The 26,674-nt window shown below is 48.2% G+C and overlaps 2 protein-coding genes across 2 annotated transcripts in view; one reads left to right on the top strand and one right to left on the bottom strand.

Annotated features, from left to right (window-relative positions):
• The window catches only part of lrrk1 (leucine-rich repeat kinase 1), a 49,056-nt gene extending 45,846 nt beyond the window's left edge, over positions 1-3,210 (top strand). The window contains exon 29 of the mRNA XM_056608044.1: positions 3,101-3,210. Within this exon, the coding sequence (XP_056464019.1) occupies positions 3,101-3,210 (110 nt within the window). The remainder of the gene's footprint in view (positions 1-3,100) is intronic.
• A 2,141-nt stretch (positions 3,211-5,351) lies between these two features.
• Positions 5,352-26,674, bottom strand: part of chsy1 (chondroitin sulfate synthase 1) — a 35,991-nt gene continuing 14,668 nt past the window's right edge. The window contains exon 3 of the mRNA XM_056608401.1: positions 5,352-10,232. Within this exon, the coding sequence (XP_056464376.1) occupies positions 8,634-10,232 (1,599 nt within the window). The 3' untranslated portion in view covers positions 5,352-8,633. The remainder of the gene's footprint in view (positions 10,233-26,674) is intronic.

The raw sequence follows: 26,674 nt of genomic DNA, 5'->3' as shown, positions 1-26,674 counted from the left end.
TAATAGACTGCAAGTAAGCAGCATTTAAAAAGCTCTCTCACACAAGCGCTCGCACGCGCACAAACACACGTTCTCGCGTTATCACTCACAGCGGTTGAGATTACCTGAATTTGGCAAAGAATTCTCTTTCATTTCCAAGCCAGAAATGAAACGGGTATTCTGAGAAAACCAGCAAGGGACGGCCATGTTGGACGCACTTATGGACCCCGGGGTAAATGGGAATACAGCAGGGGTAACTCAGACTACGGCGAGGGTTATTAAGACCACGCTGGGGGGGAATAGGGACTACAGCTAAAGGCTGCCAGGAGTTTGCAGAGCAGCCAAACTGGTGGCACCTCGAACACCATGAATGATGGTCTTGTCATGTTAAGATGACTTGCTCCTCTGTTCCCGATATGATATGAATAAATCATGCTCCCGGTTCCCCTGCGTGCTCCCGTTTAACCTCCCTGCTCTGCTCCAGCTCTCCAATCAGCCAGGATCTGCTCTGAGGGGCTCTGCTTTTTATTGGACGTTTACAAGACAGTGAAACAGAAGAGGGCACCAGTGAGGACAGCCCCCTGGCAGACCACCAGCCCCCGTCGGCACCGTCTGCCCCTCGTAAAGCAGCCTGATCAAAGTTGGCTTCCAGCGCCCACTTTTTCTTTTCATGTTTCTAAACTTTTATTTGATTTTGAGGTCGCACTGCCTTTCGATTATGAAGTCGTTCTCGACGTATGAGGACGTTTTATATCCCGGTGAGCAGAGAAGGCGACGAACACTTTCTCGACGAGGGCGTGTGGAACCTCGTCTGACGATCTCCAACACGTATGCAGCAGAGGAGGACGGGGAAGAAGCCTCCCTGATGCCTTCATCAGAGACAGCTCTGTGCAGACCGCGCTGGGGGAGGAGGCAACAGGGACCAGAGAGCGCCAGTAGTTTATACTGCGGCCCATGTTGGAGAGAGTGTGAAAGGGGAAGGAGAAGGGAGGAGAGAGAGAGAGAGAGGGAGAGAGGTAGGAGCTGCATTTGGGCCCGTAGTTGGAAGTAAAGCAGTGATGAGTCAGCACATATTGAGCCAAGATGAGAAGACTGAACGGTCCACATAGCTGCTGGAGAAATGGTTCCCAGTATTACAGTAGTCCCACCTCTCTCTGTTCTACCCCAGCCGCCTCGGTCTGTCTGTGTCCCTCTCTCTCTCGCTCCTTCTCTCCGTCTGTCTCCCCTATGTTGCATCTTACAGCTGTAAGCCTGTTGGCAACAACATCCCCAGAACACACTCTTCACTCTTTAGGTCTATACTTAAAAAAGCTCTTTAAAAGTGGAATCCCGTCAGGCTTATGTCGGCCTGCTCTCCATTTGCATCCAGCGCATGCAGATAAGATACAGAGGGATAATTGAACCCACGTGTGGCCATGCAACCGTGTATTACAGCGACAGCCTGTCGCTCTCATGTACGAGGTATAAACGCTGCATCCGTACAAATACACATAATTAATCCCAGGCCGACAACATCGGTATGGGCCCAGACCTCAGACCGGGCTGAATGATTAGATGACGGAATCCCGGTAATTATCACTTGCATGGGCGTGTCACCTCTCTCTCTCTCTGTCTCTCTCGCTCGCTCACTTGCTCTGTCTCTCTCTCTCAGTCTCTCTCTATCTCTTGCTCTCTCTATCTCTCTTTCGCTGTCTCTCTGTCCTTCTGTCTTTCGTTCTCTCTCTGTCTCCATCACTCCCTCTCTCTCTCTCTCTCTCTCTCTCTCTCTCTCTCTCTCTCTCTCTCTCTCTCTCTCTCTCTCTCTCTGTGTCTCGCTCTCGGTTCCTCTTGATGCTAGTTACATGGCTAAACGACTGCCAGACAGACAGACTGCTTCCGTCCAATGGTAGTAAAGAATCAGTTCTCTTGAGGGGAGCTTCATTCATTCACTTCCTACTCTTAGTCTGTCTCTCTCTCTCTCTCTCTCTCTCTCTCTCTCTCTCTCTCTCTCTCTCTCTCATTATCTCTCTCTCTCTCTTTGTCTCTGCCTTTGTATCTTGCTCTCCCACACACACTTGTCCAGCCATTGATATTCTCCCTCTCTCCATCGCTCTCTCTCTTGCCCTTTGCCGCTCACACAAACTTGTCTAGTCATTCATAAACTCTCTCTCTCTCTCTCTCCTCCCTTCTCTCTCTCTCTCTCTCTCTCTCTCTCTCTCTCTCTCTCTCTCTCTCTCTCTCTCTCTCTCTCTCTCTCTCTCTCTCTCTCTCTCTCTCTCTCTCTCTCTCTCTCTCTCTCTCTCTCTTCCCCTTTTTTCACAATCGCAAAAAAAGTTTTCTAGCCATAAGATATCCAATCGAATTATTTCCGTCTCCACTTTCATGACCACACACACACACACACACACACACACACACACACACACACACACACACACACACACACACACACACACACACACACACACACACACACACACACACACACACACACACACACACACACACACACACAGGAAGCGCCACCCAGTCCCGAGCAGATAATTGATCGCCCTTGTTTGTCTTTGTCATTAAAGCTTGCTTCCTAAAAAAGAAAAAAGTCTCTGACCATTTGCAACGGTCCCCCAGCTGATAGGGGTACACACGGGCACACAATGCAGGGTTTTGTGTGGGAAAGGTCGCAGTGTGTTGGGCCAGGTATGGACCGCTTGTGGCTGACTGGAGGTTTCGAAATGAACAGCAGCTTTACAGCATGTTTGCCACAAACAAGACAACAAAGAGTTCCTTTGTGGAGCCGGGCTCAGCTGAGTGCTGCTGCTTAGTGTCTCAGTGAGACACACACACACACACACACACACACACACACACACACACACACACACACACACACACACACACACACACACACGCAGTCTGTGTGGGTGAGTGTGTGTGTGTGTGTGTGGGTGAGTGTTTGTGTGTGTGGGTGTGTCAGTGTGTGCATGTGTTGTGTCAGTGTGTGCATGTGTGTGTGTCAGTGTTTGCATGTGTTGCAATGTTTGTTGCAGGAGGTGAAAAGACTGGATTCACAAAGCCACGTTTATTTGGTTTTGATTCTCTGAAAGCTCCATGCGACGGTTCTCGTGGTCGTTTTTTCCTCCAGGGCTGAAGGCCATGGTCACAAAGAAATGCCACTCCGGTGGAGCCACTGTGCCACACGGTCATCTTCACACGCCCCTGAACGTCCGGTCAGGCCTTAAAGACGACACATGACCCATCCCGTGACGGAATCGATCCCATGTTGGGAGCGCATGGTTTCTAGGAACGCTCGGATAATGTCCCATCTCTCGCACAGCGCCGTCCCAGAGGGGCCGTGTAACGAAACCAGGCGTGACCGCGGCCGTGACTCGCTCATGTATCTCCTCTCCCTCTGCGGCGGGCGATGACGTCCTCGCCAGCCGTCACCCTGCACCCCGAGAACAAGCCGTTCCTCAGCGCAGAAGAGGTGGTGTGAGAGTCTGCGGGACAGCCCGCCATGTGGCTCCCAGATGACGAGCGGAGCCGGTGTCATGGCCAGGGAGAGAGAGGGGGGAAGAGAGAGAGAGAGAGAGAGGAGAACACAGCAAAACATGGGATTGGCAAATGTTTTTCGGGGGAACAAAAGGGAAGCGGTCATGCGCGTCCACCCACGACGCCCCGGGGGCGGATGTGGAGGGCATGCTGGAACAGATTGCCTGGAGATTAGCCTACCTCCTCAGTTCTGGTGCTAAGTAGCCTCCAACACACCCAGGGCTCAGCAGGAGCTCTCCCAAATTGTTTTTGGTTGGCTTTGGCCCCCCCGGGGGGGAGAGGCGGCCATTACGGCTAATCAAAACATTGTGTGGGCCACGTGGGGTGAGCAGGCCGGGGCAGCACAACGCTGGGAGATTGAATTCTTGCCAGGGGAATTCAATAAAGAAAATTGGTTTTGTCCACCGATTGCAAAAAAACACAATCCCCGTACCATGTTTCACTCTTTCTTCTACTTTCCAGGTGTGGTGAATTTATAGGTCTCATAAAAGCGGCGCCGGACGGTATATGACACGTGAAGCGTACATGTATTTGACTGATGTCTCGTATCCAGCCTGGAGCAAGGCTTCCCGTTATTCCACACACAGAACAACAGGGTTCTGATTAACTGTCGTCTCTGAGCTACGACGGTCTGACCAGTGACGCTATTTCCACGTACCACTTACCACAACTTAAGGCTATCCCCCCAGTACTATAAAACAATTTAATCAATTTAATCAAATAAAATTGCTTACATTATTGATAAATCTCACAGTCAGGCAATATGCTACTGCGTACGTCATGCCTGTGAACGGCACTGGGACGCCACTAGAATTGATCAAACAAAGATTGTGTTGATGTAAGATTAGATCCAACAGGGTCGGTTGTGGCTTTCCATTAGATTTCTGTCACCCTGATTTGTTCTCCTTCAATCTGTTTGGAATGCCAACAGCGAGGGGATTAATTCTGGAGCACAAGGCGCCTCCAAGGGATTCGCTGAGAAAAATTATAATTTTTTTGTACCCCCCCCCCCCCATCGAGGAGATCGAGGTTTTTTTTGCTAGTTTTGCAATTTCTGACCAATCAACACCGAGCTGGAAGTCACACCCTGCAGTTTATCCACACACTGGCCATACTGATAAGCACATACACTTAGACTTAATAATAACACTGTGTTAAGTATAAAAACATGCATTTGTGCCCAATGACTGTTAGTTTGTACTGCTTATACCCATGGGTGATACGAAATGTATGAAATGAAAACAAATTACATTTGGTTAAAAGTTGTGGTTGCATTGCAATAACTCATTCAATTACTGCTTCATTATAGCAATAGATAGCACGTGGATGCCAGGATGAAAGAATTAGAAGAAAAGTGCTGTTCCATTTACGGGGCTCTCATTTGCCCATCAGACATGGAGATGATGTGGTTTTATGGAGGTTTGAAGACCACCTTCAGCTCATTTTCTCTCTATCTCTGCACCATCGTCTCTCCTGGAGGCAGCCCACTTTGATCACGTGAACTTTACAGACGACTCGCGTTGTAAATCCTTTCAAGTCAATAAATAATCGTAAAAAGGTAGTGAAGGAAGTCATTTTTTTCAGATTCTTTTTACTTAGCTCCAGATTCCTGTTTTAGATCCTTTGCAGCTTGTTGTGGTTTTGCCCGTTGTTGAAGTTCATGCGCCAGTAAATCTTGGCCTCTGAAGTCAAAGTTTCGAGCTGGCTGTGCACTTTATAGGAGACAGCATGTATCCTAGGGGAGGTTAAATGTCACAGGGCCTCCCCCCTGTGTGTGTATCAGTGTCCGACACCGAGTCTCTCATGCAGCGTTTGCACGACACACACACACTAACACACACACACACACCGAAACGTGGACGTGGACGTGTTGCTCAAGGTCGATATTGTGCTGTTGTTTCGGTTTGAGGGAAGCAGAATCTTGACTCACTGCAACATTGGCACCAGAGGCCCGTTTTATTGACCCAGTATGGGCTTCCTGAGGGTCCAGGAACCCCTCCTTGAAGAGGGACAACAGCAGGATCACATTTATGACAGCTGGACTGAGAGGGACGGTCAACCTGGAGTGGAATTCGGGCATTTTGTGAATAGAAACATGTTTTGAAACATTGAACATGTGTATACAGATTTGTGCCATACATTATATGCACAGTTTTGTGCATACATTATACATGAAATATTCATTGAAAACAAGGTTAATATGTCCTGTGTTCTGTGAAGCTGAAGACTATGTAGGCAATATAACTATATTAAGTGGTATAATACAATTTGGTATGAAGATTTAATAATACTAGTCTTTGGGCAGATTGGTAAATGGCCTAATAACCAAACCTTTGCTTCCCATAAACAGGCCATGGCTGCTCTACACCAGAGACATGTTGCACTGCATGGCTATTAGCTCTTTGTTGGCTGTCAGTCCACACTAATGGGGCTTTCCACCAGTAAAAACGCTGTATTCAGAGTTTTAAAAGCCTCTTTGGGCCTTGCGTGGAATGGACTAGGAAGACACTTCATTTTTCACGATCTACTGTTGTATACATTGTGAACTGCTACTTTGCCAGATTCTCCAAGGTGCTGGTGAGGCATTAATGCACTGGGACATTTAACACTAAACAGCTTAACAACTTAACATTCCCCCAGTTCTTTATGAATTATCGACAAAATATCACAGTTGGGAGTAGAAAACCGTCTGAGGGAGGGAGAGACACGAGGTGGTCCGTTCTCGGTTAGATACGAGGCTGGCTGGTGTCAGGATGGTTCAGCAATAAGGAAAACGGAAACCCACAAACTGACAGGCAGGAGACCGGAGATCTTAAAAACTAGATCATTCATATTTTCCATAATCTAAGCGTTCAATTAGCAGAGTGCAATTTATGTCAGCAAGGCACCAATCCGCTCATTAGTTTTGATTTAACAGAAACCCCCAATTACAGGGTTAGGGTTAGGCTTATTTTGGCAAATCTGTTCTTCCCCAAATAGTCAGCTCGATGAAACACATGATTGATTCAATTCTTTTCACATCTGAATCTAGTCACTTCAACTTCCCCCTGGGATCTTCCCAACATCCTGTATTTATGATTATGTGATGTCATCTGAAAATATGTTGCAACTTCTATGTCAATTAACAAAAACTTTGTTGTCATAAGTTGGCCTCAAACCTAACTTTTTTTTTTTTAAAGGGTGCAGAAACAACAGTAATCCAGTATTCTTTCTAAGTTATCCAGACAAAAAAAAAACACAAAATGGAAGCAGAGTTTGATACACATTTTTCCCCAGTTTTATTTTTTTTAAATATAAAACCTTCCCCGCAGATGAACAGGGTTAAAGAACAGAAATTAATATAAAAAGCCTGTGAAAGTAAAAACACTATGAACGGAGAGCGGAGTCATTCATACTATTGCATTTGTCTTATAAATTAGCCATTCATCGGTTAGGACTGAACTACAGAAGGGTAACGGTCACTAAACGGAGCGCTATGCTGAGACTGTGGGGCCTCGCACATACCAGGGCCCAAGGGAACGCATGGAACACATTCAAGCCTGCCACTCTATTATTAGAAACCATCTCAAAGGTGGGGAGAGAAGAGTCCTTTCTCTGCTGCGTGCGCAGAGCCACGGAGACGGGCCGGTGGGAGCAGTGCAGGGAACGACAGTTGATTTGACTGCGGTCCAGCCACAACAGATTCATTTCAACATGAAAGAAATGCAGATATCAGAGAGAGAATATCACAGAGTGTGTGTGCGCGTGTTTATGCGTGTGATATGAACTGGCCCTCGTGAGAGCATTCGTGTCACATGACCTGGCCTGCGAGAGCCTTCGTGTCACATGACCTGGTCCCGGGAAGTGACTCAGGACTCATATTTACAGTCTCCCAAAAAAATATATAAAAAAAGATTGATCGATTGGAACGATTGATCGGAGGCGTGGGATAGGGCTTGCTTGGGTTCACTCGCACCATTCATTCATTCCCGAAACACACACACACACACACACACACACACACACACACACACACACACACACACACACACACACACACACACACACACACACACACACACACACACACACACACACACACACACACACGCGCAAATTGTGCAAAACTCTTTGGTGATAACGAGTTCACAAAAAAAAACAAGGAAAATAAACTATCCCAAAAGAAATAAAAATAACTTGAGATGGTTATACAATCTTTCCAATATACATAACTTAACAGTCAAAGAGCAAGGAATGGTGCCTGAATATTCAATAAATTAGAAAGCTGAGGATGACTTGCAAATACTAGCCTAGATCCAGCAGGTGGGTTCACAGAAATGAATGATAATATGAAACTATACCTGGAATAGCGCTAACAATGTTACCGTGTTACTCAAACCAATAAAACAAAACCAACCAAGGATTATTGCAAATCAACAAAATATCAAAATGGAACCCTCTGTGGGGTACTTTGATGGGTTGTACTCTTATGTAATTGTTTTTCCATCACTGAAACATTGGTAATAACCTCTCTTGTAAACATTGACAACATGGAGAGTTATCTCTAGAGCACTGCTGGTCATAGAAATCATGGACACGTGTCCGTTTCACTCACACCGGACAAATGTAATACTTAACGATGACAATGATGGTGTGCCGGGTGAGTGATGCCGTCATCAAGCCCCTATTAGCGCCCGTTGGCCCCGCCGTCTGGAGGGCAGACTGCACACATTCTGTTTGATCGCCCAGGGACCTCACCGAGGTACCTCACTGAGGGGCCCTCGCGGTCCCCCTGGCATCAGGCTCATCAGGTACTGTAGCGATTAACGTCTTTTCAGCTCTTCATTACAGAAAATCCCCCCTTCTACACTTGTAGTCACAAGGTTCGTTGTGGCTTGGTCTTTCGTAAGAGTCCTCGAAAAACAAAACCAAAAGAAAAAGACAAATGAAAAATACTTTTTATTTTTTAGAAAACATATCCGTGGGAAGTCTTTCATTTTATTTTTTCAGGAACGAATAAATTAGGAAGCGTGTGACACCACGTGGAGCGAGTTCTGGGACCGCCGGAGCTCACGGGCCCAGCCCAGGCCAGCTCAGTCCAGTCAGGGTCCAGTCCGTGCTGCCGGTAGGAGGGACCTGGCTGGTTCTCACGCTGTCCTAACGGAGCCGTTATTGGGGCTGCTGGCCAGCCGGCGGAAGCCGTTGTCGTTCTTCTCCAGCCACAGCTCCGCCAGCTGCTGCGTGGAGCCGTGCGACGACGCCTTCGACCCCAGGCACATCTTGTACTGCTTGGCCTCCAGGTTGGGGTCGCAGGTCACCGGGTGGTGCACGTGCACGATGCCCGTGTCCGTGCTCCGGAACAGCCTGATCCCCGACTGGACAAACTTATTAAAGAGGTCCACGTCCTCCAGCCCCCAGCCCTGTATGGAGGTGTCGAAGCCCCCCGCCTGCACCAGGTCGCCCTTGTACACGCACACGATGCCGAAGCCGTAGTTCCGCCACAGGCCCGTCTTGGCGGTGAAGACGTAGTGGTTGTCGTTGGCCACCTTGCCCGCGTACACCACCTTGGGGTCGTACTGGCTGAAGATGATGGGGAAGTAGGTCTGCTCGCCCCGCACCGTGTTGCCCCGGCAGCGCCCCAGGAAGTCGGCGGTGAAGAGCAGGTCCACGTCGCAGTAGAAGAGCAGCGAGCTGTTGGAGAAGTGCGACGAGCCCACCTCCAGCGCCAGGGCCCGGGAGAAGGAGCCCGCCACCGGCTTGATCTCCATCTCTGTGCGCGGGTACTTCATGTGGTACTCCCTCATCAGCTCCACCTGCTTCACCCGCTCCGTGTTGTTGTCCGTGCTGAACAGCAGGATGAGCAGCTTCACGTTCTGGTTGGGGATCAGGCACACGCGCTCAAAGTTGGCCATGAAGCGCACAAAGATGTCGTAGCGCCCCGACAGCGGCACCAGGATGTTGACCCTCTCGTCCTTGGTCTCCCGCGGGTCCTGGCCCGACGCGGCCAGCTTGAAGGGCACCAGCATCTTCAGCGAGTTGGACAGGAAGGAGAAGGAGTCCGACTCCTTGTTGATGTGGCTGGCCAGCGCCCTGGCGTCCAGCTCCTCCTCCTCCCTGAACTGGATCTGGCTGAAGGTCTGCTGCAGGTAGGCGTGCCGCCTGACGGGCACCGTCATGGTCTTCCCTTTGTGCTTCTTGTACAGCAGTAGCAGGTCCAGCACGTACTCGGCGCCGTACAGCGGGTTCACCCGCCGGTAGCCGTACTGGATCTCCTTGAAGTCGATGACGCGGCCGCGCGTCTTGGCGTTGGCGTTGATCATCTCCATCACCTGCATGATGATGTCCTCCAGCGCCTGCCTCTGGGACGAGTCCATGCCGCGGCGCGGCGGCTGGCTGTCGGACGACGAGTACAGGTACTTCCCTGTGAGGAACTCCCACTCCAGCACCTCCTCGCGCTGCCGCGGGTGGAAGCGCATGAAGGAGGGCGGCATGCCCAGCTGCTGGTCCTCGCGGCTGGGCTCCGCCGCCCCGTAGCGCCCCATCTGAACGATCTCCCGGTGCAGCTGGATGGTGCGGTGGCGCAGGTCGGCGATCTTGCGGCTGAGCATGTAGCTGTGCAGCCGGTACTGGTAGGGCGGGTTCTTGTTGGGGTGCAGCGTGATGGCACGGTGGATCTTGCTGTTGTGGAGGTCCCGGATGTAGCCCTTCTTGTTGGGCTCGTAGTTCTCGTAGAACAGCTGCTGCATCTGTGAAAGAGACGGCGGAGGATGTGGTTAGACACCGGTCATTAGCGCGTATCTTTCTGCTTTGTGTTGTCGAGGTTCCTTCCGCTGCGACACCAATCATTGGTTTATCCCAGACTCGCGACACAAATGTACACATGGTAGGTAGGTAACAAACTGGTTCTGCTTGATCTACACGGGTTTTAATGGGCCTAATGTGTGGCATTTAGAGAGGGGTTTACAGCCACCCTTCCACGTTGAGTTACTGCTCAGCCAAGACCCACTGAAGCCTCGCAGTAGTAACGTTCCCCGAATCACCAGCGTCTGCATGTGTAAACACTGAAACAGCTGCTTAATGCGGCTACTGGAAGCCATTCAAGCGTGCTCAAGAAGGAAGGCTCTGTCTGCGTCGTAGCGCCCTAATGAACAGGGCAGAGCAGGGGGCCGGCGATGCTGTTTACGAACACACCGCCGGCCCCCAGAAAGCCCGATTTGACAGGGCGGCTCTGGAATGCGGCCACAAGCCCTCCCTCGGGGTAGAGTCAGCACACAGAACCAGACAGGACAGGCACCCAAACCCCTCCGTGGACGTCGTGGAAAGCGATACGTGACGTCACAGCAGGGGGGAGGGGGGGGGGGGGTGTCGCCCAGGGGTCTCTCTTTACTTTTCCACGGCTCAACACTGCACCTTTGACTCGGACCACTGCCAATCGGGACGGCTGGCTTATCAAGGGAGGTCTTCTTGAGAAAACTAGGGTTCGGCCTCTTCCCGGCAGAAATCCACTGAATCCATTACATCAACGCCCCAATGAATCAGACGCAGAAAATAGTCCCGATAACGCCTCGCATTCCCAAACCCTTTTCAAAGCGCCGACGTGTTAAGAGAGGAGAGGATGAATTAGGGATGCAGTGTATTTTAACATGCAGGCCACGGCTGGGCCCAGCTGGGGGACAGCAGCGGCCATCATCGGATATCTAATGGCCCAGGATGTTTATGTCTTCTGTAGCCTAATCATGATTAGCCACCTCCCATTTATCTGACCTTTGCTATCAAAAGGGGGGGGGGGGGTCACAGCAGCTTGTGACTCATTACAACAATTTTTCACAGCTGTTAACCCCAGAACCACACAGTTTCCCAGAGGGAGACATAAATCCCCTAAAAGCGAGAGTGGAGTCCTTGTTGACTACTTCTCAGAATAAAGGGAGATATGTGCAGGACTCTGGGAAGATGGACAATGAAGTGAAAGTTCATGGCTTAAATCTGAACTGTGATATTCAACAAGGTTCTCAAGGGAGGTCCTTATGATGATGACGAATAACAAAATTCATTGTTTTATACAATACTGTTTGTATGTGTCGCTGGCTTCAATGTAACCCCGGTCGAGGTTTCGTTCCCAGCGGTCATCCGTCACGGTATCGGAACTGGTTCCACCAAACACACTTTTTTTTCATATGGAATTTCCCTTCCTCTCTTTAGAAAACACGGTTATCAAGTAACAACACCGCCGTTATCAAACAAACAACACTGTCAATCACTTGGCACAACACTATCTCCATGTTTGGATGTATAAAATAAATCCATTGGCATTGCCTGGGCATGCATGAGTCACATCTCTGGAACGACTGCATTATCACAGTGATAGCATGGAACTAGTCTGCCTCCAGAGCCGGAATCCCATACCCCAGTGCGACCGAACGGCGCGCTCTTTGGCTAGTAGCGTCTCTGCGATGTCGCCCCGTTCTGGTCTCGCTCGGCCGGTTTGATGAACACGAGGCGAGCCAAACCGTTAGAAGCGCTTTGCTCGATGTGCCGTCGAGTCGTAATAGTCATAATAGTTCTGTAGATGTAAGTATCAGGGTGAGATTTATTCCTGTGCTTCGGTGGACATTCATGCGGGGAGTTGAGGGGGGGGGCACCAACTATCACCACCAAACGCCAATGAAGTCACTTTTTGGCAGCAGTGCCGACATGAATAATAAGAACCCGAGAATAAATGAAAACCCAACAATAATCTGTGGTTAAAGTGCCAACAGGCAGTGACCCATGAGGAGCATGCATGAGAAAACATCTATTAATCCACCTTGCCGGATGTCCAAAAGGCTTTTAATGTCAAGCCACATGAGATGGATTGTAAAGGCCTTCGAAAGTCCGGAGGAAAATTGTAATGGTTAACGTTGACATAATAAATGTTTTAACATTAACAATTTCTCCTGCCGAGTCATAACACGAGGCTGGCTGTTAAGTGACCAACCATCACTCTGCAAAGGAGACGGTGTGTGTGCAGGAGCAAATGAGAAGGGGAAAAGGTTTGGCTGGCGTGGTATTCAAGCCTGGTGCCACTCTCCTACTGGGCCATGCAAATCTAATTGGCGACACCATTATGCCGCTGTAATTGGATCTTTTATAGCGGAGTGTGGTCTGTCCAAACTCATTTCTCTTCCTGGGAAAGAGCTTCTCACACATATAGGCAGCTCCACAATGGACGTGATCTGCAGATTTGCACGCTGTGTACCAGCATCTGAAGGGAGGGAAGAGACTCAGGAGCAGGAGCCTACTCACTAGTGCAACTTCATCTTCATAAGAAACAAAAGGTTTCGGCTCAAATATATTATATATAATTTTGTGATTGTCTATTAAGTGGGATTATTAACATGCATGATGAAAACTGTGGTCAGGTTTCCCTTCCCGAATGCCTGATATTGTATGCATTGTTTTTATTTACATAAAGAAAGGGATTTGGCTAAGAGTGGTGTCAGGGAAGGGGACCCTTTCAAGAGTAAAATGAGCTCAAAATACATTTTTGGGGCAAAACTACAGTTCTTTAAAACCCCACGGACGCAATATCAACTTGTCCTTTTTACCTAAAGAGGACAAGTTGAAATTGCGTCTGGGGGTCTTCTAAAACAGATTTGATTACTTACAACAAAGCCAGGTGCACTTGTGCCCATACCGGATCGGGATATTAAGAGGCAACAGGATATGAGAAAAGGAAACACAGACCATTTCTGCTGCCAAGTCTACAAGACAATCTCTGAAGACTGTTTGACTTTCATTGATACCAAAGTTAAAGTGGACATACGCAAAACTCCCCGCCTATCCTGGCTTTCACTGTAATGCCAGAGTGCTTAAAAATGTTGAAGTCGTTTTTCTTTTTTTTTTTATATACAATACTAATACAAATAATTGCCAATAGTGATATGTTGCGTCGTGCTCAAAAACAAACGAGCTGGACCGGAAGGGGATGGATGAAGGCCAGAGATCCGGGAGCGTTTAATTTCCCAAACCACTTTGGGGAGGCCAGGGAATTTGTGTGTGAGCGGAGTGTCTAGCTATTGTGCTCTACAATTATCCACATACAGCCTTCCGCGTGTGCCAACTTGTCACCTTCCAGCTTCAAGCAACAAGTGCTTCATGCCCACACTGTATGCAGCAGCATAAGCTGTGTGTGATGCTTCCAACCGTATGAAAGGGGACACTGCATACCATTCCACTGAAGTCACGACAAGCCTGAATCAAAATGTATGCAAAATGCAAATGAAGTACTCTACTTTGAGCCAGCACACAATCAAGCAGGTTTTCAGCAATGCAGAAACCCTTGATGCAATAGCACTGGAATCCATTAGCTACTGTTATGGGCTGAGAACCCGGCGCAGATCAATCATATCATAATTGGACCCAATCCCATTATCTAATGATCACAACATCATATAAACTACAACATTGACTCACACAGGAGGCATACAACCAAAGAACGAACTTGGCAGCAGTAAATAGCTTTGTGACTGACAGAACATGCGCTGGCTCTTCCCTTTCTCCCCCAGGGTAAAAGGATGAACAAAGACGTCATGCTTTCATGGGGACATTATGACTTATCAAGACATTACTCAGTCATTCATCCCCTTCATCCCTGTGAGGAAGCACATAAACTTTAATTGTCAACGTTTAGTGGCTGAAGACTCCTGGGAGTCACTTTCAGTTTGCAAAAGAAGAACAAGGGAACAGAGGCGGAGTGTAACGTGTGGAGAAGAAGAAGCCTTAAGAGTGGACATCAATGAGCGTAACGTGGAGGTCGAAGGACTCCTTTTGGATCTCTCCGACCCTTCATGGCTCTGTTGTGCCATGAGGTGAACACAACAGACGTGTGCTCGGGAAACACTGGGGTCCGTGTGGCGTGTAGCGAGGGGTGATGCTTTGAGGCGCCATGGAAAAGCGCCAACACTCTTTATCAGGCGATGACTCTCTGGGGAGACTGGCTCAGCAGGTTGATGGGGGGACTCAGCCAAACAGACACCAGCCACTTGCTCAATTTGCTATCAAAGGCATTGCGTTGAGTACTTTGATGATGGGAATCTGGACAGGCAGACAACCGATAACCCGCCACACTTTAAGATCATTTCAACATTCCCCACTATAAACACCAAGGAGCCGGCTGTCACCCATCTGCCCGCAACACCCAGGAAAATATTTGGTGGTAAATTATGAAAGCCCACTTTCTATTTTTGCAACTCATGTTGGGATGTTGTTTTTTGGACAGCCTCAGAGGATGTCTCTGGTTTCCCATGAAGTCTCCTCTCCTAGGCAGACATAAGCCCAGCCGTGATCCTTATCGTCCATTCATAAGGCTCCCTGGGCCATGGCTCTGGTGACTACAGAAAGCTGAGAGCACCTACGAGGGAGGAATGCGAAATAGCCCCCCTTTTGGTTTGTCTCTCTGCTGCGAAAACCGGACAAGACTTGGTGACAGAGAGCAGAAAAGAGGCCTTTGTTCCCGCTAGTGGTTCCCTTCATCCAGATGTCTTTCCTTGAATACAGCGCTGAGGGGGGGCCGGGAGATCACAAGGATAAGATCCGTGAAAGTACGGACGGGTCTGCGCCACGGCCTTTCATCTGGATGCGAATCGACTGATGCAGACAACCACACATAATTAAAAGAATTCTATGAGCTGGGAAATATGTTGTTTAAGAGCCTTCTGGAATATTGGTCTGGGAAAATATTCGAAACCTGAAATAAATGTCTGATATAATATATATTATACAGCCATGTCGGTAAATTTGATCTACAGGGATTAAAGATTTATGACAATTAAAGTAAATTATTTTAATGTCGAGGTATCTCCTCCCAATGAGGGTGGGACTTGATAAAGAGTCAACAGAAAGCACACAATAGCCGCACTGTTTTAGGAATCCTATCTATGGCGTTAGAGTGGAAAGGCTGCCCCAGTTATCTGGAGAGATACGTGGGCACCGGACGTTAGCCTGGGGGTATTCTTGGCTTGATTCTCTCTTCAGGATACGGCTTTCCAAATCGGGCCCCAAAAACAGACCTGCCACTTTGCCCTTATCACCACCACAAACTCATCCACTTCTCTCTATTAGAGGGGGACGTCATCTCTGGCAGGCTGAGGATCTGGGTAATATATCATCTCAATCGCCTTGCTTAAAAAAAAAGATACTTGCTATTAAATGAACAAAAAATAAGCATTGCATGGGTGCAATTGGGAGCCTATATCCGGTGTGCAAGCAGGGCTGAATTAATCGTTCTTCTAATAATAAATAGACAGAGGCCATAGTCTTCAAACTGGTATTGCGTTACCGGATAATGGGTATGGTTTGAAAACGATACCCGCCCTTATGAAAAGAGACATTGTACCAAAGTAATCACTTCTCACAATGTCTTATTTATTTATTTAATAAACTCAGTATTGGTCCTGTTGGCAGAGTGCTGAAAGCAGTCTTGTAGGAAGCCCAGAGTTGTCTTTCTGCATTCGGTAAAAGATGCCAGTTAAACTCCAGAAGTGGACAATAGATTTTCTTGGGTCCCATATGCACTAAAGCTACTAAGCAAGAAACCCTCAGTACCGGTCTGTCAACAGTAGCAGCCATTATGGCTCATAACTATTCACGACCAAATGTCCTATTTATGCATGTCGGGCGTATTTCAGGGCCAGGCAGGAACTTTAAAATTAGCAGGGGGGCTAATATAAAATATACAATGAGCACGTCTAACCAAGACGTGCTTCGGATACCTAAAATGTTCCATTTGACTTTTTCCAGCAGTATTCCAGGTGTGGTCAGTGGAGCAGCACCTAACAAGAACACAAAGGCACCGCCACACAATATGCCGAGCAGAACCAATACATGATTGCAGAGTATGAAAAACCAGAGGGACGTTTATTCAACAAAAAATACTTTCATCCTAAATTACAGTTTGTGCCAGAACCAAAGGCCAACTTATTCTTGGTCTTAAATAACTTACTGGCAGCTGCTGGTCTTTTCATCTGCTTCAGGGCTACCTCACTGCTAACGTCAGAGGCTAACAACATAGTAAAACACAACCAAAGAAGTTGTAACATAAAGCTGAAACAGAAATACATCAAATGTATGACTTCCTTTCGAATCATTGAGTTTTCCGATACAACGCGGCCCATGAAACTATATTGTTTGCCACAAAATAACTGTCAGCTTAAAAGGGTAATTGATGATTACTGGGTTATTCATTAATGGGTTACAAGTAAGGCACCGTGATACTTCAGGCACAGGCTGAGTCAGCAAGAAGGTGTACTGCTGAACCAGTGAGGGGGAGAAAAACGGAATGAGACAACTATATCCCCAGGAGGAAAGGAGTAGAGAGTTGTGCATCCATCTACACCAGTTCTGTTTTATGGAATATTCCAGAAAAACATGCTGGCTGGCTATCCATGTTAAACTAGGAAAGACTAAATAATCCTGATTTGCTCAACTGCATGGGGCTCAACCACAGACACTTATTCAACTGAGCGTTGAATTGAATTAAAATCGTATTCAATGATGGCATATTTTAATGGCAATGCTCTTTTAATGTTTAAAGAGAAAATTGACATTAGGGTTGTGGAGTTCATATCTAAATTACCGGTAAGTTAGTATGCATGTTGTTGACTCAACCTTTAATCAGGATGGACATAATAGAGATAATATCTAATGGAATACATTGCTATAAAATAATATAACCTATATAAGCAGGCTCTGTTTTTTCTAAAGGCAGGAACTACCGCCTGCAGGGGGAAATGAAAATCCCTTCAAAGGAAGGGGGGCTTCTCGGGGGCGCTGAGATGCTCCCGGGACGGACGGCCACTGGATCAGGACAGAGACAACCGGCACATTGTGTGGGGGCGAGGGGAGCGGAGGGCCAGCCACAGCGGGACTGTGACAGACCTGGCAGGGCACAGGACTATGCATGTCAGAAGGGCGAGTTGACCTCAGCCGCTTCCCAGCAGAAGGGCCTGGCTAGAGAACAGAAGACTGCTGACTCAGGCCCTCCTCCTCACCTCCACACTGGGGGAAGACTGATAGAGAGTGAAGGGAGGCTCTTCCTATTTGCAGTGGCTGCGGCCCATAGTCCCATGGCGAGTTCCTGTGCGCCACAAAAATGGAGCTCAAGGTAAAACTGAACTGCAACCAAATGAATATTGAGCGCCTCAACGACGCAGCAAAAAAATGGTATTAGTATTAGCAGACACACACACACACACACACACAGCCCGAATGTCCCAATCTACGGTGCCAAAACATCCCATCCATGAGGTGGGTGAGTGCCCTCCCCTCACAGGTGTCGCCATTAGAAAGCGAGCGATGCCTGAAAACCAACGGAGCCCTAATAAAGAGAAAACGCTATCACAGCCTCTGGTGCTCATTAAGTGTAATAACACATTCACCGTGTGTGTGTGTGCGTTTCATCCAGTGTGTCTGATCAATGGGGGGACTTAATCCACACACCCTCCCTCAGCTAGCCCTCATCAAATCCAGCAACCAATCACCCATGAACAACCGGGAGGGCGAGAAAGAGAGAGAGCAGTTAACATGTTGGTCGGCTGTGGGCTCCGGCATAGTGGGCCGAGTGGACCAAGGGCGTATCCCATTGGCCCACTGTGCTGCCTGACATCAAGGCCAAGGCCTCAATTAAAACCCTCCATGAAAAAAAAAAAAAAAAAAAAAACCAAGGACAGAACTAGCCAGCACTGGTTACGTTTCTTTTTCTTTTTTTTTTATTGTGAACGGTAATTATAGCTCAGCGGTGGGCAGCGGCATACTTGTGGAGATGTGGTGGTGCACGTAGCTAGCGTTTAGCCAGGGCCGCCCAAGGCCGGCCCGAAGGCAGCCCAGGGAAAGGCACCGGGACCGGGCCCGTGGGCGTAGGAAAGCGCAGAGACGAGCGGCCGTACACATTCTGGTAACTGAAAGTGAATGTGTATAAGCAGGCCTATAATCTGCACCCCGGTCTCAGCCCTAAACAATCCCTGCATTCTGAAACACCCTTTGAGGTTCTTTTTTTTTTCCCACCGCACAGCCATGTTTTGTAGGTTTTATCAGCGTGTGTCTATACCATGGTAAATGTGGCATTAGGAAAAATAGCAAACAAAGGGGCCCCAGGGGACACCTGTGTGATAAGGAGGGGCCCCACCACTGAGGCTGGCCAGCTGGGTGCTGGGAAGCAATCAACTGTGGCGATGGGACTCCAATCATGAGGGTGCCAACGTATTATGCACACGGCAAACGGTAACAAAAGATTCTTGCTTCACACTCTGCCATTGCAGTCCAACTCATGCTCTCGCTGTCAAACGCAATTACAGTCCGATACATGCACTCGCTGTCAAAACCCATGTCAGTCAGCAGCAGCCTAAAAGCTCCAGGGTGCGAAAAAGAACAGCTATTTAACACCTGCTTCTTGTCTTTCACTCCCTTTTGGAGCGGTTCCCTCTCGAACCCTCCTGCTCGCACCACGGTGTGTTGAAGGACGCAGCTTACCTTTCACAGCCAATAACTCAACGAGACCCAGGCAACGGTCTGAATATCATACCCAGCTCCAACTTGTTTGTGGTCTTGGAGAGCACTTAAAAAAAACAGGGTCCCTTTCAAACGCTTGTGACAATTTGTTAACTAGAGAAAAGCGAATAATGGATGAAACGACTTATTACTCAATAGACCACTACGTCTATTCGTTTTGCAAAGGACATCGGCTGCATATGGAAAATGCAAACTCGTGTGCTTGCATAATGATGTTTCCATGTGTGCCGTTCAGTGCTGGTTACATCATTAGCATCGATATGCGCTACTGGTACATTTCTCTCAACGTGCTACTGCAATGTCGAAATGGTTCGGCATAAGTCCACTTCTATACCTCTCTCTGCACAAGATCGCCTGAGTCTGCCTTGGCTAAAACAATCTCTGCCATTGTCATCGATGGGGATGGCCCGAAAGGGAACATTCCAACAAGAGAACACTGAAACCCAACACAAAAGGAAAGGTGTCCTCCTCAGACATTGGAGAAGGGCTTCATGATTCAAAATCATGTAGGTTTAAATTATGGCAATTCGATTTTTACATCCAACTCTCCTTCGCACAAGACTGCTTAATTAAATAGTTTAACATAACAGACCTCCCTTGCCAGTCCTTTGCTGTCTTCGAACAGTCAGACTTTTATAGCAAGTTGCATTTTCATTCATTTGATCGGAGTAAACAACACAACAAATACTTGACTACAGTGTGAGAAACATCCTGGCAACAAATTGAAGCCCTTCGGCCCATTGACACGACGACCTCTGACAAATGAAAAGGTTGTACCTTCAGTAAACGGCCTAGGTATTAAGACATGCTCGTCGGTAGCAAGTCGGTACATGCTCGGGCCTGCTTAGAGCTAGCTACTCCGATTCCTGTAAAGCCCTCCAAAGCGCAGGCCTGGGTCCTGCCCTATTAAAAAGGTCAGGGAGGAGGAGTGGGCCAGTAATTGCAGCCCGGTCCCCCGTTTGATCCTGCTGATAGTGCAAACGATCGACCCCCAGGTAGAGGAAGAAACAGCTCCAGGCGGGCCCGGGTTACAGATCATGGTCCAGATGTCAGCACTTGCACCACGAGCAGGGCTCAATGCACTGGACTTCTGCTGCCTCTATGGTGGGATTGCTGCTGGGAGCTGATCCGGGGGATGGTCAGACAGACAGACAGACAGACAGAGACAGAGAGACTAACAAGCAGAGGGTTACCCAGGCCAGTGGTCATGGAAGTGGTGAAGGAGAGAGGATGGAGTCATTGCCCTACACAGCCAAGACCTTCCATGTCTTGCGGTGTCATTGTCTTTAGTTCCAACAGCTATGGAGCCTCATTGTAACACAAGCAGGCGGATACAGAAAAGCAGATGACACACAGAGAGACAAAGAGAGAGGGAGAGAAAGGGGGGGGGGGGGGGGGCACTATTTATTTTCTAAATTTAAATGTCATCCATTCTCTCTGGAGAATAGTCCCTTCACTCACTTCTGTATGCAGAAGCAAATCACACATTTGAAGTGCACACTGCTCCCCCAACCTAACAATATTGATTAGAACAGTGTAATACAGCTTTAACGTTGTATTTTACTCTAGTCTTGTATTTTACATCTAGTCCATCTGAAAGACATTGCATTTACCTGCTCAGAGTAAAAAAACAAATGAGAAATCCGAGACTTCTTCTTCATCCTTCATCATCAGCAACCAAAGTTTCCCTCCGCATTTTTATACAAGGTTTACATGAATACATTGCACAATGTTATTGTGTCAGCCTGAGATAGTAAGGTGTAGTAACAGTAGTCGTAGGGGTTGTGGCGCGTTGCACCAGTAGGGCACCTAGTTCCCTGCGGGGGGGGAGCCCGAGGCGCAAACCCAGCCTAATTAAATGTATTTCTCCGTCCGTCAGTCAGGAAGCCCTCAGTCTGAACCGCACACACCCCCTGCTGTGCCCGTCGGGGGAGCAGCCATGGGACTGAAGTGCGCCCTGCGGGGTCCTCGGCCCAGGTCTCCGATACCCGGGAAAGGTTGACTGGGGATTTGCTTTAACCTCATTTCCCCTCGGGGAGTTTGCCCATTTGAAAAGACAAATGAAAAATCTCCCCGTTGGAAGTGTATGCGTCTCTGTGAACGAACAGACAACACATTTGCACATTTGGCAATGTAATCCTCAGGTTTTAATTGTACATTTCCAATTGGGCACTGCACTGGCAACATGGACTTCATCAGTGTAGAATGCTATAATTATGGCTGCAATCAATGGGACAATAAACTTGACTACTGCGCGCACACACACACACACACACACACACACACACACACACACACACACACACACACACACACACACACACACACACACACACACACACACACACACACACACACACACACACACACACACTCTAATTAACTGCCGAGATTGTGACAGATTGTTTTTGCCACATCTCTATTACAGTAGTGTGATGGCCTGCATGGTTCCAGCCTCATTAGCTCTCCCTGTGACCTTATTCAAATTGGCCAGAGTCTGCCTGATAACATTAATGAGTCATCATTCAGTCGCCGGGCGGCTATATAAACAGGCCGACCATGGAGTTCATTGAACAGAGGGAGGTCCCTCCATTTCGCTCATGAATGCATTGTTTTGTTGGAGGAAGCTCTTGTGTAGAGTGTGGTGCCAAGAAGTGCATTAGCAGGCAGCACAGAGGAAGAACCGTGTCATTGTTGCGCACAGAAACCGGGAACAGTGTGACAACCACAGTAAAAACACTGTAGGGTGTGATTGGCCATGTCTTATTAAGGCCTGGCAGTTGACTGGAAGCCTTCTCTGCACTGTGCTCCGTCCAGCTCGAAGCCCTCTGCAGGGTCGAGAGGACCACCAGGACATCAGATCGCTTCAGGGTCAGTCTTCCTTTTTGTCCGCAGTGTGCGTGCGTGCGTGCGTGCGTGCATCGGCAGGTCATGGTCAAAGCAACAGGGAACTCTCAAAGTTGACGGTCTGATTCATTCACCACATCAAAAAAGGTGTGGAATAAAAAATAAATAAAGGCTTTCTTTGTATTGCCACACATTTGTTTTAACTATGAAGTACTTTTCAGTCAATAAGAGAAGTTAGTGAATTGAAAGTTAAACTGGTTCTCGCCTCCAGCAGTGAATTGGATGACAGTTAACAGTGGGGGTTCATGCAAGGACAAGAAGAACAACAAGGAAACGTCAATGTGCAAACTTCGGTGTGCTCTCGATTTGTTGAAGAGATAGGACCTTCTAGCTTTTGGAAAGAGCCTAGTCTCTCTCCATTTCTCTGCAACTTTTGTAAAGGGTCTTAACCTCTTAAGCTATTAATATGCCTGGTGTTTGAGTCGTGTTTGGTGCGTGTAAAAATGACTTACATGTGCTTGTAGCAGAGTTTCTCATGTTTGATATGACTATTCCTACATAATAAGGGCAGTGTTGTATGCCTTTTATTGCAAGAGTGATCACCGTCTTCACAAATCTGGGGAACCTCGAGTTTAAGAAGTTAAAATACCCCAAGCTAACCATCAAATGGTAGTAAATAAAGACCACCGTACGCAGCTGGTTAGCAAACACTGTGACGGCTTGACAAGAGAAGTCAACCCGGCCGTAAACAGTGCCTCGGCCTCGCAGCGGCAGAGATTAGAGGGAAAGCGAAGATGTTTTTGATGTCGTCGCAACAGATCATTTGCTACAATTTAAAAAGAAGGTGGGTCCTCTTTTCCGACGGCACAAACTTCTGATTAAAAGCCAGACATCAAACCCGACGGTGTACGTCCGCCCAATAGAGCGCGCTCGGTTACTGGGGCTTTTCCGTGAGTCAACGGGGCCTAATGTGGCACCGCAGACCCAAAAAGCCAGGGAAGTGCAAGAGGACAGGAATAGGGTTAGTGGAACACCGCCCTGGCCGCTTGGCATCCTCCACTGTCTCTAAAATATAACACAGCCTTTCCTCTTCGAGGAGCTGCACAAACTGTGCAGGAATGCACACAAGCCTACGACGACGACGACGACTTGGTGAATGCTTCTTTAAGTTAGATCCCCTTTCACTTTGGGTCGAAATGAGTCGTGTTACAGGAGCGGGGATATCCTTTTCACTCCCGTCTTTAATGTGGAAAGAAAACAATTATACTCTAATTGCCTTGCTTTAAATGAGCACTCGATATTAGGCTTTGGCTTCTCCTTCCATTAGTCTAACAGCTAACAGGGGAGCTAGTGTGGCCCTCGGAGGGAGTTTAGCACCCTGCATCTGCTTTATGCTCACAGTCAGACATTTTTCAATGACAGGACTCAGAGCATCGCTAATGGAAAACTATTAGGTGAAACGTAATAGTGGGGAATGCTGAGATGCCCTGGTGTCGCTTTGTGAACAGTCTGCAGTCAGGTGGGAGGTCTTGCCGCGTCATCGCCGTCAGATCCGTCAAATAACCTTTTTCCAAAGAGCCGAGGAGTGAGGAGATGGAAAATGTGAGCTGAAAACAGATAATTTCAACAGGCTCGAACGTTGAAGACAAAAGGACCGGCACACTGGTTCTTACGTTAATGGAAGCCACATGGCTCTCAGGTCCATGTCATTGTCAGGACCGTCCGTGCCACTACAGACAGAGGCCCGCCTTCGAGCCCCCATAGCTCGAGGAAAAAGGAAAAGATGGTGCCCTGGCCTGGAGGAAGGTCTCTCCACCTATTGCAACTCATCCCTATTGATAAACTACTTAAGCGTTAAATAAACAAAATCTCCGGCTTTGCGATGAGCGCTTGCTAAACGTCTGCTAGGTTGGTGTCCTTGGACAGGAAACGCAGCTCACCCTGAACTGCTTAATGGTCTGTATCTGAATCTCAATTTGGATTAAAGAGCCTGCCAAACTGCTAAACAGTAGTGATTCAATGCAAAGATCACAAGTAAGCAGCGCGAGTCCCCTTTGCATACGTGCTGCTAGACACAGCTCTGCCTCTCCGACCAGCCCGCCAATGAAAAGATGATGAATCACTCTGCAGTCAGGCCGAGATGTGGCCCCGAGACGCCACGCCAGGGTAGGATCAAGGCCGCATGAATGATCGCCTTTAATAAAAGAAAGGTCTCACAGTTACAATTTATTTCAATGCGATTCAAATTGGGTCGCAGTAGCATCCCCTCCAGGGGCCTCTTAACGGCAAGTCTGAACAAGGGCCGGGTGCAGCAGCCCCTGCAAGACCAGAGCCAAACAGTGGCAACTTGAGCCCCCTCCTCACAGTCCGACCTGCCTCAAGCTCCCAAACAAAGACATCTCTTTAAAAACGGACACACACACACACAAATTCCTTTTACACCGTCAGCATATACAAAACACACACCTACACCTTTCCCGCCCGCCCAAAACCTGTATACCACAGCCCTTCATTTCTTTCCATGGCCGACACACACACACACACACACACACACACACACACACACACACACACACACACACACACACACACACACACACACACACACACACACACACACACACACACACACACACACACACACACACACACACACACACAAAGCTGTTCTCCATACATGTCAAGGGCCAGCAAACCACTCCTCTGCCTTCTACACATCAGGAGGTAAAGAAAGTCTGGGGGATTACTCTACTGTAACAACTAGCTTAACTGAAGCACCCTGACCAACCCCCCCACACCATCATCCCCCATCACCTGGTTGGCCAAGACGGAAGCTAATCTAGTCGAGGAACTTTCGGTGGAGGTACTCTGTGATAAGCTGTAACCTGGGGAAGGGTTGAGGACTGATCCTTAAGGGAAGAGATAAAGTTCAGAAAAATCCCCCAGCAAGCCTGTAACGATAACGACTTGAAAACACAAGCAGCCTGCCATGCACTCTCTAGGGGCTGGGTGTTTTACAGCGAGCACATTGTTAAATTTAAACCCGTTATGTTCCCATAAAACATCTTAACCTCAACAATTAAAATCAAAAGGCAAAAAATAACTGTCTGGTTGCCGCGCAGGGCGGAACAGAGCCGACGAGTGCCGTTCTGGGGCTGTTTGGACAAGGCACGCTTACAGCAAAAGGTCACTGCAATCCGCGTTGCCCAATAGTGTGGGGGAAAAAACAAGCAAACACCCACAAAAAACACAAAAGCCCTTGGATTCTTCCACCCCAATTGTGTGTGTGAAGTTCGGGGAATCCGAAAGATGTTCTCTTTGAGGCCATTTCCCATAAGTCAGAGATTGATGAGTTCACAAGTCACAATGTGGTTGGCAATCTCATAATCGTCCCCTTCATACCCAAATAACTTGGGCATTAGATAAGGTACACTCAGGGTCTTTCTAATCTTTACTTGCCTTCCCATAAGCAAGGTTATCGCGCTATACCTTAGTTCCTTGTTCTTGATGTAGCCATCGGCTTGTAAACGCAGTGCGAGGACAGCTTTGCTGAGTCACCTTTTTGTTTGGCTGTTTTGGTGAAGCTCAAACACTCCATGCCAAAGAAACTTGAATTAACTTGCAACATGCGGGCAACAGGGTGTGTGCCTGAAATGACAATGACCCGCGGGTAGAGGCTGTGATGTCAACAAGCAGGCACCCATAACGATGCCTGGGTCGCTCCCCTGTGAAGGAAGCACATGGTGGTCACTGGTAAGGTCGCGGTAAGGCTCTTATCCACTAATCCCCGCTAATGGGATGGTGGTGGCTAAATGGCAGCCCTCTGATTGCCTGTGATAGACGTGTCATGATTAATACAACGTAGTGAATTGACTGGTTTATTAGAGAGCTCAGAAAATCGCTGGACAGGTACACACGCTCTCATACGTGTGTGTGTGTGTGTGTGTGTGTGTGTGTGTGTGTGTGTGTGTGTGTGTGTGTGTGTGTGTGTGTGTGTGTGTGTGTGTGTGTGTGTGTGTGTGTGTGTGTGTGTGTGTGTGTGTGTGTGTGTGTGTGTGTGTGTAAGTATTCCTGGGTGAAACTTGAAGGAAACGACAAGATCATACGGGCACTCTGTGAGAGTACAAGAGATGGATCTGACCCCGATGTGTGCTCTCTAGCTGTACATACGTCACGGTCCTTGCCGAAACTAGCCAAAGGGCATACTAGGCACATGGTTTTGCTAGGCAAGACCTGGAGAACCAATGCATCCGGCAGATCTATAAGCACAACAAGGTCTTCCTGGCTCATCAGAAACTAGAAGGGATGCTGGGGAAAACAGCGGCTTTGGGCCAGGCTCAGGTCTCCAAACCGTCCCAGCTCAGCGGTGGGACGACACAAACGGCAGGGCTTAGGCTCAATGCGCTACAATGGATTTAAACTCCTGCTAGAGATTACTGGAGAGTAAGTGATGTAGGCCTTGCAGTCACAGTTGCCATCCTGATTTAATTTCGAACAGACACAATGTGTAGGCTGGTTGTTTCCTGCCCATCACACAAGGAAGTGAAGAAGAGACAGCTAATCCAAGTCATCTGATGCGCTCCACTCAGATGGATGAAAGGCATAACAGAATAAAGACATACTTCCGCAGCATCAACGCCGTGGCCCTAGAAAGGTAGATCAATGGCACAAGAGAAAAAGAAAACGGCCAATCTCATTGTTATTCAGGGCCACGACTGACTACTGAATCATTCACAGCTCCATTCACACAGGGGGAGAATGTGCGATTAGCTGGGTGGGTCGCAGCCGGCCAGGCAGG

This window comes from Gadus chalcogrammus, chromosome 14 (assembly GCF_026213295.1).
Source record: "Gadus chalcogrammus isolate NIFS_2021 chromosome 14, NIFS_Gcha_1.0, whole genome shotgun sequence".
In the NCBI taxonomy this organism is placed as follows: Eukaryota; Metazoa; Chordata; class Actinopteri; order Gadiformes; family Gadidae; genus Gadus; species Gadus chalcogrammus.
The sequence above is the reverse complement of the archived record's forward strand: the minus strand, read 5'-3'. Positions and strand labels throughout refer to the sequence as shown.